This window comes from Macrobrachium nipponense, chromosome 4 (assembly GCF_015104395.2).
Source record: "Macrobrachium nipponense isolate FS-2020 chromosome 4, ASM1510439v2, whole genome shotgun sequence".
Lineage (NCBI taxonomy): Eukaryota > Metazoa > Arthropoda > Malacostraca > Decapoda > Palaemonidae > Macrobrachium > Macrobrachium nipponense.
This window is the reverse complement of record NC_061100.1, coordinates 43478798-43497717: the sequence shown is the minus strand read 5'-3', so window position 1 is coordinate 43497717 and position 18920 is coordinate 43478798. Positions and strand designations below refer to the sequence as shown.

Sequence of the window (18920 nt, the reverse complement as noted above, 5' to 3'; positions counted from 1 at the left end):
CAAGCAACACACCATCTGTAACTTGATTGATACATGAGTATCACTAATTGGACCCACCGGAGATGTATCTGGTGGGGCATGCATCGCAACTCTACTGTCACCGGAGTTGACTCCGGTGGAACGTGTCTAATAATATTTGTATTTCACTAACTCCGGTGCCTAGTTCTCGTTCTTGTCATGAAATTAAGGTTTTAGGCCTGGTACAGACAGAGCAGGGGAAGGATGAACCTGGCCTGACTCCGCTGGCACCGGAGACACATATTCTAGTCGAATAAGATTGTCTCAAGCCCACTCTCCGTTCCCACCGGAGTGAGGTATGGAGTAAAAAACCAAGAAGATAAAAACCAGGCGAGGGAGCTAGTGATAATAACATGGTACCTCGGTTCTGAATACCTGACGGAGTAGGAATGTCCGCCGTAGTAAACGAACTCGAAGAATAGTACATCAACTTATCTTACTTAAGTAATTGAAATTACTAATATCTATACATGCGTGTAAGAAAACTGCTATACAGGCAGTACGACGGTGTCGGCTTACGACGTTCCGAGGTTACAACGCTTGTCAATAGACGTTATTTCCAGGGTTACGACGCATGTTCCAGAGTTACAACGCCTACAACGCTCATCTGGGAGATGTAATATGACACCAAAAATGCAAAATAATCAATATTTGAAGGTTTTTTTGATGAAAAATGCCATAAGAATGCAGTTTACATAGTTTACAAAGCATTAAAAGTAAGGTTTTCTTAGGATTTTTGACGATGTTCCGGCTTATGATGATTTTCGGCTTAAGACGCGTCTCAAGAACGGAACCCCCGTTGTAACCTGGGGACCGCCTGTATTCGCTGTGCAACATTCCTAGCGCAGCATCCCCTTCCACCTAGCTATCTTTATCTCCGGGTCCAACTATATGAGAGCAGATCAGGGAATCGGTAAACTTTATAGCCTGTATCTGATCGAATAAGGGATCGTAGCTATTTGCATAACCGATGCCTTCTGGTCGGGGTCCCGGTTCCGCCGGGGCGGGAGGATAGGTATAGTGAAGTAGGGCTGAGGATAGGGAACGCGATTATAGTGACACGTGGAGCGTACCGTCCTGACGAGCCAGGTGGCCAGTCAAGGCTTGCCGGGGTGGGCACCCGCGAGCGGCGTCCCCCACCGAGGTGGGGAAAGGGGGAGGGAGGTTGACCAGAGGAGTGGTCCACACGCGATCAGGTGGGCAACCACGCGGTAGGCTGGCCCCACTGAATAGGAGCAGAAGGCCTATAGGCCTACTATAACATGCAAAGCGGGCAAAATAACACATATTTCAATATCACTAGGATAAAAGAATTACATCTCGTCCTGACGCGGGGGAAGAGGGAGAGGGATAGAGAAAGAGGGATGGGGTAATGAGTCCTCTCAAGCAGCTGCCTAACCTTCGCAAATTGTAACGATCTGAACAGGTTGGACAGGAAGGCTCTGAGCAGCTAGCCTAACCCGCCAAATCGGCTTTTATAACCGACCTGGCTAGGAAGACCAGGGTGGCTCACGGACCGTCGTAGGCTACGGTAAGGGCCGATGCCCTCCCACATAAAGGCAAAAAGTCTCTTATTTAAGAGGCTAATACTAGGTAAAATATAATACAGCATCGAGCCATTCATTGGTTGGAAGACAACATAAAGGATGTATAACAGGAATCCCATACCTAGGCTACCCTCCGAGAGCATGCGGCTCGGCTCGGTAGGCTAGAATCCCCCGCGTACGGACCTAAAGTATAACGTCAGGAATAATATACTACATATATATATATATATATATATATACATATATATATATATATATATATATATATATATATATACTAACTGAAAAACTGCTACTCTATCCAAAAAAGGCGACTCCAATTAGTATGGGGGGACCAATTGGGTGCCGATATGAGCGTAAATATATGTGGGGTATCGATGCCCGAATGGCTGACTTGGAGCGGCGTCATGCTGGCTCCCGTTCGTTACCAAAATAAACATATATAAAAAGAGCATCGCTACCCTAAAACATGACCACATATTAGTTGTAGTACTCAACTTGGATGCAGCAGTATCCTGATGATCAGACAACTTCTAGAAAAGGGAGTTCATACGAAAAACACAGTGAGAAACACAACACGTGTACGCTTCAGCAGTGCTATCGAAGGAATGCTAAACAGACGCTAGTTGTAGCAGTAGCAGGCGGTAGATGGCCTGGAACGGCTCCCCTGTAGACGAGGGATATTGAGAAAGGAAGAGACTAAATGGCAGAGGACCTCTGATAGTGGTTTCACACGCCCAAGTTTCCATACCGGCACCCTAAATAAGGGTGAGCGAGCCAGGAAACTCTGGCATAACCATATAGCTTTTTTCTCTAGTATATTTAACAATATTTATACCTTAGAAATGAGTGCTATGGAACTATTTCACGGAGCAACACAGGTTAGGCCCAGAAAAACCCAGTTATAAATATATTTAAAACTGAAATGCTGCTAACTGACGGTGACGGTAACTGCGGGCTGCATGTATGTATATATGTATGTATGTATGTATGTATGTAGTATGTATGTATGTGTGTGTGTGTGTGTGTGTGTGTATATATATATATTATATATATATATATATATAGATATATATATTATATATATATATACACACCTAAATAAAGGAATCATATGAGTTTTGTAAACAAAAGTGGTTCGGTCAGTCGCCGCTAATAGGGTTGTTCCCATGCTCATTTGGTGAGGAAAAAAAATACTAAGAACCACAATTGAACTTAAGATTATTGGAAATAATAATGTAAGAGTCATTCTGTGACATCCTTAAAATGTTGTGAGATTTTTAATGATAGGCTAACCCTTGAAGAGTCGATAGTTGTATCAATCGTTAGCTACAGTCTACAGTCACAACTATTGACAAACTATCGACACTGTAAACAAAACATTTGTAACATAATGGTAAAATCTGTAGGTTATTCAAGTGAATCACTAGCGATACAACTTTTGATACTGTAAACAAAACAACTAATTACAGCAATTACTGTGGATGATTACCATAATTAGACGTTAGGATGAGCGAGTTCTCACTTTGTTACAAGAGTAGGATCTCTATCCATAATTCTAAAAACCAAAAAGGTCTATAAGCCTAACATGAATATTTTCTGGAGAAAATGATAATTTGAAAAAGTTAAACATATTTTACAGAATATAAGCATTTTCATTGTATGCCATTTGCATTTGATATTGTTTACATTCTCAAAATCTTGGCTGATTGAGCTATCAATATCTTTATTGCCATTACACTTGGCTGGTATAAGATATGTAACTTAAATACTTTCTTGTAAATGAACAAAGTTGGGTTTAAAAATGGCACAACACTTGATTGTAGAAGCGTAAAGTGCGATTTCGCTAGCTTTGAACATTAATTTCGCCTGCGCTTTTTTTCCCTTCTTTTTATAGTGACGGCAAATGACAACAGCAATCAGCCGTTTCTCAAGTTTGTTGCTTGTGCTTGTACTACAGGTAACAAAATTGCTTCATCTGTAATTAAAAAATCGGGAATATGAGAGAGAGAGAGAGAGAGAGAGAGAGAGAGAGAGAGAGAGAGAGAGAGAGAGAGAGAGAGAGAGACTTCTTGTTGCCTGGGTTAAGTTGTTTCACTGACACATATCGATTAGCAAGTCAATAATATTTGTGTATTGAGAATAATGTTCATTTTAATAAAAACCTTTGTTTTACTGTATCTAATTATATTGCATGTATTATTACCATATGATCGAATTATAATACGAACAGAGTGATCTGCCATTTGCATTCTGGTTTTGTTTACGTTCTTAAAATATCAGCTGATTTCATTTTAAGGACATTATCACTGTCTTTAGATGCTGAATGGAAAGCTGGGTTTAAGAATTGCAGCTACTTCATTTATAAATGTATTAAAAAAAAAAAAAAGCCAACAGCATTTTTTGTCAGTTTCAGACAGTGCCTTTGCCTGCCAAAACATTTTCAGTCTGCTCATTTTTCGTAATTCCCAGACGTGCTTGACTTACGAAAGTTAGATGCTCATAATTCGTAGTTCCCAGTCGTGCTGGACTTCGAGCCTTGTTTACTAAGGGGCAATACTTTCTTGGTATTATTTTATAATCAAATTACAAAAGGGGTTTTGCAATATCGATAGCCCCCCAGTTATCCTTAATACTGGGATTCTTTCAAATTTAAAGGAATAAATTTATGAGGTTCTACTTCCAATGGGTATTACTCCGCTGATAATGTCACATTATAAAGCAAAAAGCACCTATGAAAAGTGCCCATATTTTACCAGGATATTTTGAGAAAAAATTTAGTATCGTAACACGTACTGAAAGATATTTTAAAGTTATTTTGTATACAGTATTCCAGTAGACTCTGTATGATGGTTTGTTTACCTCTGTTTATGGCTGCTCACGGCCACTAGCTAGCAACTTAACTTCGGGAATTTTTCTGAAGTTTATGATAACAGGCATAATTTGGCTTATTTTCAATATTTAATTAATTTCCTGTAAGAATTTGACTTTATTTTCAATGTTTAATTATTAGCAACAATATTTACGCCTACCCCTTACAGTACAAACTACATACCTAACCTAGCCTTTGGCGCTCAGTCAACAGTCGTATTATGGCCGAATTGGGCGTACGTAGTAGGGCAGTATTTTACTATAGTATATATTTTAAAATGAAAAAAGTATGTTGAATGGTATAGTATATATTTAAAAATGAAAAAAGTGCATTGAATGGTATGTTATTTAACACTGAACTTCTTTAATTGTAATTTTTGTATTTATGGGTAATGTTTTGTATAAAAAGGCAAGTTTATGATAATAACTGGTGGTTAAAAATGGATTAATCCATTTTCAGTTATTTCTTGTGGAAATAATTCATTCAGATCTCGACAAAATCGCATCTCGTCGCTTCTTCTGGAACGAATTAACACACATATATATATATATATATATATATATATATACATATATATATACATATATATATATTATATATATATATATATATAATATATATATGCACACACACAACCATTGTAAATTAATATACTTGTGTACATATAAGATTTCTGGGATAAATAAATACAACCATTTATTACATACCTGCTTCATTTTATCATCACCATCCAAATACATCTGCTTCATTAAATCCATCATGCCACCACTAGGGTCATCTGCACTTCCCTTTGGCTTTCGAGCTTCAAGTATCTGAACTTCTTCAGCTGTTACTGCTCCCCATTTCTTTGCTTCAGCTTTTGCAAGGAATACAACCACCATGTCTGAAACAAAATAAACAGTACAGAATTTATATTATTATATTATTTACAAGTTTTGGAAACAAGGGTGAAAGTGAGCCCAATAATGAACATCTAACAGAGCAACGGTCTTGGAAGGAACATGTCCATGGTGGATGAATGTATTTACTCAATGACCAAGCAAAAGGAAATACACTAACTGTCTAACTGAAAAGGACAAAAACACTTAGTCAAAGCTATTCAACTCTTACAACATCTTATGAATTTTGAATTAAAATACTTTTAAAATAATTTTAACACTATTAGTTCCTTTACTATTAGGAGATAAGCACAATAACACCTAGAGATATGCCCCGCAGTACTCCAAATTAGCATTTTTGAAGTTCAATCTTTTCTTCTGGTTCTCCAAATGGAGTATTGTAAAATTTACCTAATATTCATATCCAACTCAGACCTATCTTAGCTGCTAAACATTCACCAGATTTTAATATTACTGTATATACTCGTGTACCATGCAACTTTAGAAGACCTAACTTTGAGTTAATTTTATGGGGGTTACATCATACAAGGGATATCAAATAAGCGCATGTAATATTTACATACTAGGATCGTATTATATAAAATACAAATATAACAAATACATATACATATTTTCCATGGATATTTTTAAAAATTATATTTCACTTCACTGTATCTGATAATATTGTTTGTATTCTCATATTACTACAGGTACACACTCCTTTCCCCAAAATCCTTAGGGCCACACGTTTTTTTGATTATTGGAATTTTTTGAATTTCAGAACTGAGGTGAGGATCACAAAACATCACTACTGCAACAAAAAAATATTTGTTTCCTTTTTTTGTGTGTTTTTTTTCATTACAGGCAGTCTCAGATTATCGGTGAACTCAGTTAAAGCAAAGCCCGACAAAAAATTGGCAATTTTCGGCACAACAATGCTCCTATTTCCAGTTATTGGTGCCAATAATAGAGTTATGGCACTGACACACACGTAAAAGAGGTGCAATAAAACAGTTATCAGCGCCATAAAGAACCATAACTAGCAGAGTTTTGGTTAATTGCCATTTTTGCTTATCATCAAACCTGTTGGAACGGAACCACCTTTGATAACCAGGGATGGCCTGTATAGTTATCTATTCATTATTGTTTAATATCTATAACAATACTAAATGAATGTGATATAATTAAGTTCATAAATAATAAAATAGTGGGACAGTTAAGACCATATGTTAACTAAAACATTCTACTTTCAAAAAAAAAAAAAAAAAAAAAAAAAAAAAAAAAAAAATTATGCATACAATCAATATACGGTAAATACTTGCATACCATGCAACTTTGAAGACCTAATATTGGAGCTAATTCTAAGGAGTCACATAAATGAGATATAAAATTTGAGTATGTAATAATCACATAATAGTATTGTATGATAAAACACAAACATAATGGATATGCATCTTTTCCATGTATCTTTTAAAAAGTTATGCTTTACTTCACTGCATCCAATAATATATGTATTTTCACATTACTATTTGTTTGTATTATAAAATACAAACACAGCAATCAATGTTTTGGTTTGGAAATCAGCTGAGGGTGATTGCAAGGTGTTTGTTTTGCTGTATTGAACTCAAATCAGAGCAACTTTCTTGCTTCTAGTTAGCACAAATGAATCTCAAGATACCCTATTTATATGAGACAAGGTTTTTTTACGTTATAGGAAGTGTTTTCATGTCGAAATATCACTTAAAAACATATAGTTGGTGAACAAAATTTAGTTTTTTTGTTTTGTTAGTAGATGGCGTTGAGAGCATGTTTATTGTGTAAACAAAAATCAACAGATTCCGTTGATATTTTTACTTTATCTCTTTAGAATACTACAAGCTTCAGTTACCTTTAATCGGACTGAAAACTGTAAAATGTTCTTTCATGCCTATTAATTTTGATTAACACAGTTTCTCTCAAATTTTGTTTACAGTCGATTTTGATGGCACTATACCAAAGTTTGCAAGAGTTTCATCTACGTTGCTGATGCATGATAATAGTCGTTAGTGGATCAACATTCTTTCCTTAACTTAAGCCAAAACTTAGATTAAATTTAGCAGTAGTATATGCCCTTGCCAATCTTTTCTCCATAGAGTAAGGATGTAGTTATGTAAAAATATATCTGTCCTATTCTCATTAACCCTTAAACGCCGAAGCGGTAAAAAAAAAAATGTCTCCCGTGTGCCGGAGGTGTTTCAGAGTGAGCGCCGAAGCGGAAAAAATATTTTTTTCAAAAATTCACAGCGCGCTTAGTTTTCAAGATTAAGAGTTCATTTTTGGCTCCTTTTTTGTCATTGGCTGAAGTTTAGTATGCAACCATCAGAAATGAAAAAAATTATCATTATCATATATAAATAATGCGATATATGATAGCGCAAAAACGAAATTTCATATATAATTGTATTCAAATCGCGCTGTGCGCAAAACGGTTAAAGGTAACGAGTTACTTCTTTTTTCGTTGTAATGTACACTAAATTGCGATCATTTTGGTATATAACACATCGTAAAACGATAAAAGCAACACAGAGAAAATATTATCACAAAATAATGCATGAATTCGTAACGCACGGACGTAAACAGATATTTTTTTCAAAAATTCACCATAAATCTAAATATTGTCCTAGAGTTCTAATTTCTTTCAAAATGAAGACAAATGATTGAATATTACTATACTGTAAGAATATTAGCTTACAAATGCAGTTTTCGACCATATCTGACTAGGTAAAGTTGACCGAATGTCGAATTTTTTATATATATATTTTTTTATATGCAATTATTTCAAAAATAAGAAAAGCTACAACCTTCAAATATTTTTCGTTTTATTCTACATGAAATTGCGCACATTTTCATATATAAAACTCTATGAAATGCCTAATATGAAACGGAGCAAATATTCCGAGAATGGAACGTACGTATTTTGGAGATTTGTGGCTGAGAATCCGCGTGCTGAGAGAAGGAAAGATTTTTTTTAAAATTCACCATAAATCTAAATATTGTGCTAGAGACTTCGAATTTGTTTCAAGATGAAGATAAATGACTGAATATTACTAGACTGTAAGAGTTTTAGCTTACAATTGCGTTTTTTCGACCATTTTGGTAGAGTCAAAGTTGACTGAACGTGGTTTTTTTTTCTATTTATCGTGATTTATATGCAAATATTTCAAAAATGAGAAAAGCTACAACCTTCAATTATTTTTTATTGAATTCTACATTAAATTGCGCACATTTTCATATATAAAACTTTATGTAACGGCTAATTTAAAATGGTGCAAACATTACCACAATCGCACGTATGATTTTTTCGGATGTTACCGCGCGGACGTAAAGAAAATGTTATTTTTTTCATAAATTCACCATAAATCGAAATAGTGTGCTAGAGACTTCCAATTTGTTGCAAACTGAAGGTAAATGCTTGAATATTACTAGAATATAAGCGGTTTAGCTTACAATTGCGTTTTTCGACTATTTCGGTAGAGTCAAAGTTGACCGAAGGTTGAAAATTTGTCACTTATCATTTTTAATATGAAAATATTTCAAAATTGATAAAAGCTACAACCATGGGTTGTTTTTGTTTTTAGTTGTATTGTGCATGAAATTGCGCACATTTTCTATATACTAAAATGTATAACGGCTAATTTAAAATGGTGCAAACATTACCACAATCGCATGTATGATTTTTTCGGAAGAGTTAACCGCGCGGACGTAAGGAAAAAGTTTTTTCATAAATTCACCATAAATCGAAATATTGTGCTAGAGACTTCCAATTAGTTGCAAAATTAAGTTAAATGATTGAATATTACTAAAATATTAGAGTTTTAGCTTACAATTGCGTTTTTCGACCATTTCGATAGAGTCAAAGTTGACCGAAGGTTGAAATTTTGGCACTTATCGTTATTTATATGAAAATATCTCAAAACTGATAAAAGCTACAATCATGAGTATTTTTTTATTGTATTTTTCATAAAAATGCACACATTTTCATATATAATACTTCATGTAACGGCTAATTTAAAATGGTACAAAAATTATGTCAAAGTGACGAAATAATTTCCGAGATGTGTCACAGATACTTTTTAGTGCGGCAAGAAAGAAATTCGCGCTTGCGCGCCTGCGTAACGATTGTAAACAAAACAACACCTTGATCCGTGAACTCCCAGCATCCCCCAAGGCGCGTGATTCAAGAGTTTTCGGCTGGTAGGCCTAAAAGTATTTTTCCGCGAATTTTTAAAAAAACTTTTGTATGTCGACGTAAAATACGTCCAGTCGGCACCCGAGAGACAAAAAATGTTGACGTAAAATACGTCCAGTCGGCGTTTAAGGGTTAAAGCCATTTGTAACATAACTACAGTAATTTTTTACTATCGTACTATGGTTGAAATGCAAGCAAAAAGGCTTTTGTTATGGGATTCAGTTGTTTATAGCAAATCAGCTGCTTCTAACTGTATGCGTTTTCAAAACACGTATATCATTACTAATGATACTTTGGCATTCTCTTTTACTTTAAACTAGACAATGGGATAGATAAAGAGATGGAGGAAAAGGGATTAGCCTAACTAAATAATGGAATAGATAAGGAGGAGGATAAGAGGTTAGCCTATTGTTATTTGGTCTCGTAAATTTAACTCACATGATAAGTGAGATACGTGAAAAAATAATTTTTTAAGGGTGAAAATTTGGGGGTCACATGATATGCGAGATCACGTGTTACACAAGTATATACGGTAATTGATTTCTTGAAGATAAGCAAGACTATAAAATATATTTCATCATATCAACCTTGAACACAGTTGTTCTTTATTGTTACTATATCATCATTAGTTTGCAGTCTAACATTTAAATGAGGATGGTTAGGAAATAGCATTCACAAGTGATAACACATCACTACGATAGGCTGTGTGGGATTTTTCATACCATTATATTAACCGTTTAACGCCAATTGGACATATTAAACGTCGACGAAAATTGTCTGTTGGGTGCTGAACCGACGTACGAAACGTTGACACAAAAAAGTTTTTTTTTTTAAATTCGCAGAAAAATAGTTATTGGCCTACTAAGCAAAAACTTTTTAATCACGCGCCTTGGGGGATGCTGGGAGCTCACAGATCAAGCTGTTGTTTTGTTTACAATTGTTACCCAGGCGCGCAAGTGCGAATTTCTTTCTTATCGCACTAAAAGGCATCAGCGACACATCTTAGAAATTATTTCATCACTTTGACATAATTTTTGCACCATTTTATATTAGCCGTTACATAGTTTTATATATGAAAATGTGCGCAATTTCATGTAGAATACAACAAAAAACAACCCATGTTTGTAGCTTTTACCAGTTTTGAAATATTTTCATATAAATAACAATAAGTGCCAAAATTTCAACCTTCGGTCAACTTTGACTCTACCGAAATGGTCAAAAAACGCAATTGTAAGCTAAAACTCTTATATTCTAGTAATATTCAATCATTTACCTTCCTTTTACAACAAATTGGAAGTCTCTAGCACAATATTTCAATTTATGGTGAATTTATGAAAAAAACTTTTTCCTCACATCCGCGAGGTAACTTCCGAAAAAATCAGAAATTTTTTTGTCCGATTGTCGTAATGTTTGTACAGTTTTATATTAGCCGTTACATAGAGCTTTATATATGGAAATGTGCACAATTTCATGTAGAATACAATAAAAAACAACCCATGGTTGTAGCTTTTATCAGTTTTGAAATATTTTCATATAAATAACTATAAGTGCCAAAATTTCAACCTTCGGTCAACTTTGACTCAACCGAAATGGTAAAAAACCGCAATTATAAGCTAAAACTCTTACATTATGGTAATACTCAGTTTACGTTCATTTTGCAACAAATTGGAAGTCTCTAGGACAATATTTGGATTTATGATGAATTTTAGAAAAAACTTTTTCCTATGTCCGCGTGGTAACTGCCGAAAAAACCAGAAATTTTTTCGTCTAATTGTCGTAATGTTTGCAGTTTTAAATTAGCCGTTACATAAAGTTTTATATATGAAAATGTGTGCAATTTCATGTATAATACAATAAAAAACAACCCATGGTTGTAGCTTTTATCAGTTTTGAAATATTTTTATATAAATAATGATAAGTGCCAAAATATCAACCTTCGGTCAACTTTGACTCGACCGAAATGGTCGAAAAACACAATTGTAAGCTAAAACTCTTACATTCTAGTAATATTCAATCATTTACCTTTATTTTGCAACAAATTGGAAGTCTCTAGCACATTATTTTGATTTGTGGTGAATTTATGAAAAAAAAACATTTTCCTTACATCTGAGCGGTAACTGCCGAAAAAATCAAAATTTTTTCGTCCGATTGTCGTAATGCTTGCACCGTGTTATATTAGCCGTTACATAAAGTTTTATATATGAAAATGTGCAAAATTTTATGTAGAATACAACAAAAAACAACCCATGGTTGTAGCTTCAATCAGTTGTGAAATATTTTTATACAAATAACGATAAGTGCCAAAATATCAACCTTCGGTCAAATTTGACTCGACCGAAATGGTAAAAAAACGCAATTGTAAGCTAAAACTATTACATTCTAGTAATATTGAATCATTTCCCTTTATTTTGCAACAAATTGGAAGTCCCTAGCACAATATTTTGATTTATGGTGAATTTATGAAAAAAAAAAAATTTCCTTACGTCCGTGCGGCAACTCTTCCGAAAAAATCAAATTTTTTCGTCCGATTGTCGTAATGTTTGCACCATTTTATATTAGCCATTGCATAAAGATTTATATATGAAAATGTGTGCAATTTCATGTAGAATACAACAATAAACAACCCATGGTTGTAGCTTTTATCAGTTTTGAATGATTTTCATATAAATAACGATAAATAGAAAAAATTTGACCGTTCAACTTTAACTCGGCCAAAATGGTTGAAAACTGCAATTGTAAGCTACAACACTCACAGTCTAGTAATATTCAATCAATTAACTTCATTTTGCAACAAACGGGAAGTCTCTAGCACAATATTTCGATTTATGGTGAATTTTTGAAACCAGCTTTTTTTTACGTCGGCACTTTAAGAATTCATGCATCACATTGTGATAATATTTTCTCTGTGTTGCTTTGATAGTTTTAAAATTTGTTATATACCAAAATCATTGCAACTTAGTGCACAATACAACAAAAAAATAATGAACTCATTAGCTTTAACCATTTTGCTCACAGTACGATTTGTATACAATTATATATGAAATTTTTTTTCACGCTGTCATATACAGTGGGGCCTCGCTTAGTCACGGATCAGCAATCACGGGTTTTTCCTTGGACCACTTCTCAGTCTATACATCGCTGGTATGAATCACAGCATCCGGGCTTATCGGTGGTAGGCTAAGCCTCATCCAGTTCCGATAACCAACAAATGCATGAACAGATTCACATTATGATATTAACTGACAATAAAGGTAATAAAACCATTCTCACCTTATATATTATTGGCATATCTTCATAATATATAGCCTATTCATGGAATAATTCCACGTCATTGACATCAACTTGTAGTTGAGCGGCCAGCAGAAATGTAAACATTGAGTTACACTTCACAGCACCTTTTAGAAATGTTAATAGTAGTAGTGTAATTACAGTAGTAATAACATTTAGGAAAACATAAATTTTCAATTCGAACTTCATTATTGTTTTGGTATAACGTAATCAACTTCTCGGAACACCGCAGTCATACAAACGATAATTGTCATAGATTATCGTATGTTGTTTGCAATCGGCGAAGAAGCATAAACGTAATAAAACAATTTTTACCTTATATATTATTGTCATATATTCATAATAAAATGCAAATCTTATATATTATTGGCATATCTTCATAATAAAAAGCCTCTTCAAGGAATAATTCCTTGGGGAATCCATTTTTCAAAAGACAAAAATACACTTTACATGTTTACAGTATACAATGAACAATGATTACAGTGGGGCCTCGCTTAGTCACGGATCAGCAATCACGGGTTTTCCTTGGACCACTTCTCAGTCTATACCTATCACTAGTATGAATCCCTGGTAGGCTAAGCCTCGTCCGGTTCCGATAACCAACAAATGCATGAACAGATTCACATTATGATATTAAATATTAACTGACATTAAAGGTAATAAAACCACTCTCACCTTATATATTATTGGCATGTCTTCATAATATGTAGCCTATTCATGGAATAACCCCACATCATTGACATCAACTTGTAGTTGAGCGGCCAGCAGAAATGTAAACATTGAGTTACACTTAACAGCACCTTTGTCATTCTTAACCTTTTAGAAACGTTAATAGTATTATTGTAATTACAGTAGTAATAACATTTAGGAAAACATTAATTTTCAATTTCGAACTTCTTTATTGTTTGGTATAACGTAATCAAACACGGCAGTCATACAAACGACAATTGTCATAGATTATCGTATTGTTGTTTGCGATCGGCGGCGAAGCTTAAACGTAATAAAACCATTTTACCTTATGTATTATTGTCATAATTATATTCATAATAAAACGCATATCTTATATATTATTGGCATATCTTCATAATAAAAAGCTTCTTCAAGGAATAATTCCTTGGGGAATGCATTTTTCAAAAGACAAAAATACACTTTATATTTTTACAGCATGCAACGATTACTTTAGTTTGATGTGATTACATTAATATTACAGTATGGTACTCTAAGCAGTACAGTAACTATTTTTTTTTTAATCATAAATGTATATTCATTCACGAAAAAATACGTATGACCACCGTGACGTCACCAAACCTAGTCTCGTTCGTACACAATATGATAGTGGTTACACCGTTCAACAAACTACCGATGTATTTTTACGTAAGTATCCTCTAAATTCTGTCATAAATCACTTACTTTTTTGTGGAGCCCAAATACTACGTATATCCTGGAAAATTAACAAAATCGCGAATTTTATCATAGAGCAAGATTCACTAATTACTGTGTTTTCTTCTTCTTTTCATAACTAAATGATTTTTAGGATACACTCATTTACAAATGTTCAAATACTATGAATGTAAATAGCAAATCTCTCTCTCTCTCTCTCTTTTATCACTTGCAGAAAAAACTATAATATTGATCTATTATTATCGTAATAAAAGAACAAAAAGGTCTTTTATTCTTTCTGTGATTTACGAAACTGCTTCAATACAACTTTTATAGTTGACTCAATGATTATCACATTATAACAGTATACAAGAGAATATCTTATCACTATCCATGTTTCATTTCTTATCACCATAAAAATATTTCAAATACAAATTTCATTATGTATTTCTCGAGCTAAACTAGTAACAGTACGCTCGTCCTACGATGGTCTCAAGCTATTCAACAGTTACTCTCATCCCAAGCCTCTCTCTCTCTCTCTCTCTCTCTCTCTCTCTCTCTCTCTCTCTCTCTCTCTCTCTCTCTCTCTCTCTCTCTCTTTCTTTTATCATTTGCAGAAAAAACTATAATACTGATCTATTATTATCGTAAGAAAAGAACAAAAAGGTCTTTTATTCTTTCTGTGATTTACGAAACTGCTTCAATACAACTTTTGTAGTTGACTCAATGATTATCACATTATAACAGTATACAATAGAATATCTTATCACTATCCATGTTTTATTTCTTATCGCCATAAAATTATTTCAAATACAAATTTCATTATGTATTTCTCGAGCTAAACTAATAACAGTCCGCTCGTCCTAAGCTGGTCTCTCAAGCTATTCAACAGTTACTCTCATCCCAAGCCTCTCTCTCTCTCTCTCTTTCTTTTACCACTTGCAGAAAAAACTATAATACTGATCTATTATTATCGTAAGAAAAGAACAAAAAGGTCTTTTATTCTTTCTGTGATTTACGAAACTGCTTCAATACAACTTTTATAGTTGACTCAATGATTATCACATTATAACAGTATACAAGAGAAATCATTCTTATCAACTATCCATTTTTCATTTCTTATCACCATAAAAATATTTCAAATACAGATTTCATTATGTATTTCTCGAGCTAAGCTAGTATCAGTACGCTCGTCCTAAGCTGGTCTCTCAAGCTATTCAACAGTTACTCTCATCCCAAGCTGCTCTCTCTCTCTCTCTCTCTCTCTCTCTCTCTCTCTCAATAAAATATGAATTACTGAATCATAATACCATAAACTATTATGTACAAAGTTAATGATAATAATAATTCCATTAATAAATTCATTTCTTTTGGCAACTAAATTGTTTTCCAAAATAATTCTTTCGGTAATAAACGTCCATCAGCTGATTCTAAACGTAAACAAAAGACAAAACTAGATTTTTATTGCTGTATTTTGCTGTTTATACATTAATATTATAGTTGGGTGCTGTAATCTTTACAGTAAATCATGTTTTTTTTTATCATAAATATGTTCATTCACAAAATAGATATACTATGTACTTTTAGCTTGGTGCAGCAGCCAAATCATGAAAATGGAAAGGAATTGTTAGGTAATACCTATACTTTTGTTTGCTGATCTGATGAAGGGGAAATTGAAGATAGGAAAGAATAACTTTGAAACTGTCTTGAATTTAGTTTAAGGTGATAGTTGAAGACATATTTGGTGCTTGAACTAAAGTAGGCAGTTATAAACATTGAAATAGAGGTCTTGGGGTGGGTTAAATTATTAAATTAGGCGGGGGGGGGGGGGGGGGAGTTAAGCAATTTTTAGGGGAGGGGGTGATATCAGGATAACACGGGTATTTACTTATCACGGGAGGTTCTGGGCCCTATCCCCCGTGATTATCGAGGCCCTACTGTACTTTATTTTGATGTGATTACATTAATATTACAGTATGGTATTTTAAGCAGTAGAGTAACTATTTTTTATCATAAATGTATATTCATTCAAGAAAAAAATACATATGACCACCGTGACGTCACCGTTCTACAAAGTACCGATGTATTTTTGCGTAAGTATCCTCTAAACTCTGTCATAAATCACTTTACTTACTTTTTTGTGAAGCCCAAATGCTACGTATATTCCAGAAAATCAACGAAATCACGAATTTTATCATAGAGCAAGATTCACTAATTACTGGTTTCTTCTTCTTTTCATGACTAAATGCATTTTTTGGATAAACTCAATTTACAAATTTTCAAATACTATGAATGTAAATAGCAAAATCTCTCTCTCTTTCTCTCTCATCACTTACAGAAAAAAAAACTATAATACTGATCTATTATTATCGTAATAAAAGTACAAGATGGTCCCCGAAAGAATAAAAGTATGTGTTGCCATTGTAAGGACAACACTTTTTCCCTATTTTCATTGTAACCAATCATCAAGTCGCGTTGTCCTTACTTCCATCCGATAGAGCGTTCCGCGGCCTTTTCACTGATGTATAACACTTGCAATTCCATTATATGTACGCTTTATTATATCTAAATGAATGTCTGTAAGAAAATACAAATTTACCGTCTCGGAGTCATTTCTGTTTGCGGTGCGAGACTGCACTACATATCCGTCCGCACCTGTCTATGTCAACCCAGTTTGTCTGTAAATAAATTATCAGTACCCAGCTACCTGTCTTAATCTCTGGTCCTCACAACTGGTGACCTCCCGGAGTTGGTGACACAAGCGGTTTAGGCCCAGCCTTTAACGGACTAAATACGGCCGCTCACCTTCAGAGAACCTTTAACGGACTCAATACGGCGCCACAGTTTAGGTCTCTGAAAACTCCACTGCGAGGACGACCAACGCCATTAACGGACTAATCACGGCACTGCTTCCCAGCGTGTTTTGGCATTTATTTCGAGGACGGGTAGCTGGGTGCTGGTCACCCAACACAAAAGTCAGGCGGCGGTCCAGAAACATCCATCCGACCTCGCGGCCTCCTTTGTCTCCCACCTGGGGGACACCAGATATCTTCGACCCGCCGCAACTGCGGGCCTCCTCGGTTTTTCCCCCGGCGCCATTGCCGCACCTGCGAGTCCCCAGACGAAAGCCCCTGCCTGCCGGCGCCGCTGCTATAAGCCAGGGACGTGCTTTACCCACCCGACGTCGCTGCCTGTGGGCCTCCCCTGCCTGCCGACGCCGTTGCTACACCGAGGGACCTGCTTTACCCACCTGATGTCGCGGCCGCACACGTGGGCCTGCTCGGCCCCCTGACGTCGCTGCCTGTGGGCCTCTTCAAACCCTCGACGCTGCCGTTATTCCTGGGGCTCGCTCGGCCTTCCTGACGTCGATGCTACACCTGTGAACCTGCTCACCCTTCTGACGCCGCCGCCTGCAGTCCTCCTCGGCCTACCGACACCGCTGCCACGCCTGTGGGCCCCCCTGCCTGCCGACGCCGCTACCTGTGGGTTTTCCTCGACCTGCTGACGCCGCTGCTCACCTGTGGTTCCGCTATGCCCGCGGGACGCCACTGCCACACCTGGGGATTCCCACGGCCCGTCCCCACCACACACAATGCAGCTCTCTCTCGCAGTCTTGGTCGCCCGGCATACAGTAGAACCCCCCAGGCTACCGCCAGGGGAGGCATCCTGTCGATCAGCAAAACCGAAGGACTATACTCGAGGACGCCCCACATCAAGTGCCACAACGACACGGGGTCGCCCCCTGCCTCCAAATTGTCATGTAATTTGTCATCCAATAATTACTCCATAATCATTGTCTTGGGGGGGAGTATTTGTAAGGACAACACTTTTTCCCTATTTTCATTGTAACCAATCATCAAGTCGCGTTGTCCTTACTTCCATCCGATAGAGCGTTCCGCGGCCTTTTTCACTGATGTATAACACTGCATTCCATTATATGTACGCTTTATTATATCTAAATGAATGTCTGTAAGAAAACACAAATTTACCGTCTCGGAGTCATTTCTGTTTGCGGTGCGAGACTGCACTACATATCCGTCCGCACCTGTCTATGTCAACCCAGTTTGTCTGTAAATAAATTATCAGTACCCAGCTACCTGTCTTAATCTCTGGTCCTCACACCATATTTGTATTCTTTCTGTGATTTACGAAACTTTTATAGTTGACTCAATGATTATCACATATTATAACAGCATACAAGAGATTATCTTATCACTATCCATGTTTCATTTCTTATCATCATAAAATATTTAAAATACAAATTTCATTGTTATTCTCGAGCTGTTCTCTCAAGCTATTCAAGTTACTCTAGTCCTAAGCTGCTCTCTCAAGCTATTCAAGTTACTCTCGTCACAAGCTGCTCTCTCTCTCTCTCTCTCTCTCTCTCTCTCTCTCTCTCTCTCTCTCTCTCTCTCTCTCTCAATGAAATATGAATTAACTGTATCATAATAATATCATAAACATTTATGTACAAAGTTAATAATAATAATATTCCATAACTATTATGTACAAATTAATAATAATAATAAATTCCATTAAAAATATTTCTTTTAGCAACTAAATTGTTTTCCAACATAATTCTTTCGGTAATAAACGTCCATCAGCTGATTCTAAACGTAAACAAAAGACAAAACTAGATTTTTATTGCTGTATTTTGCTGTTTACACATTAATATTATAGTTGGGTGCTGTAATCATTACAGTAAATCA

The 18920-nt window shown here is 35.5% G+C and overlaps 1 protein-coding gene across 1 annotated transcript in view; it reads right to left on the bottom strand.

Moving 5' to 3' along the window:
- Positions 1-18920, bottom strand: part of LOC135210894 (calcyclin-binding protein-like) — a 333184-nt gene that overhangs the window by 25897 nt on the left and 288367 nt on the right. The window contains exon 5 of the mRNA XM_064243829.1: positions 5145-5320. Within this exon, the coding sequence (XP_064099899.1) occupies positions 5145-5320 (176 nt within the window). The remainder of the gene's footprint in view (positions 1-5144; positions 5321-18920) is intronic.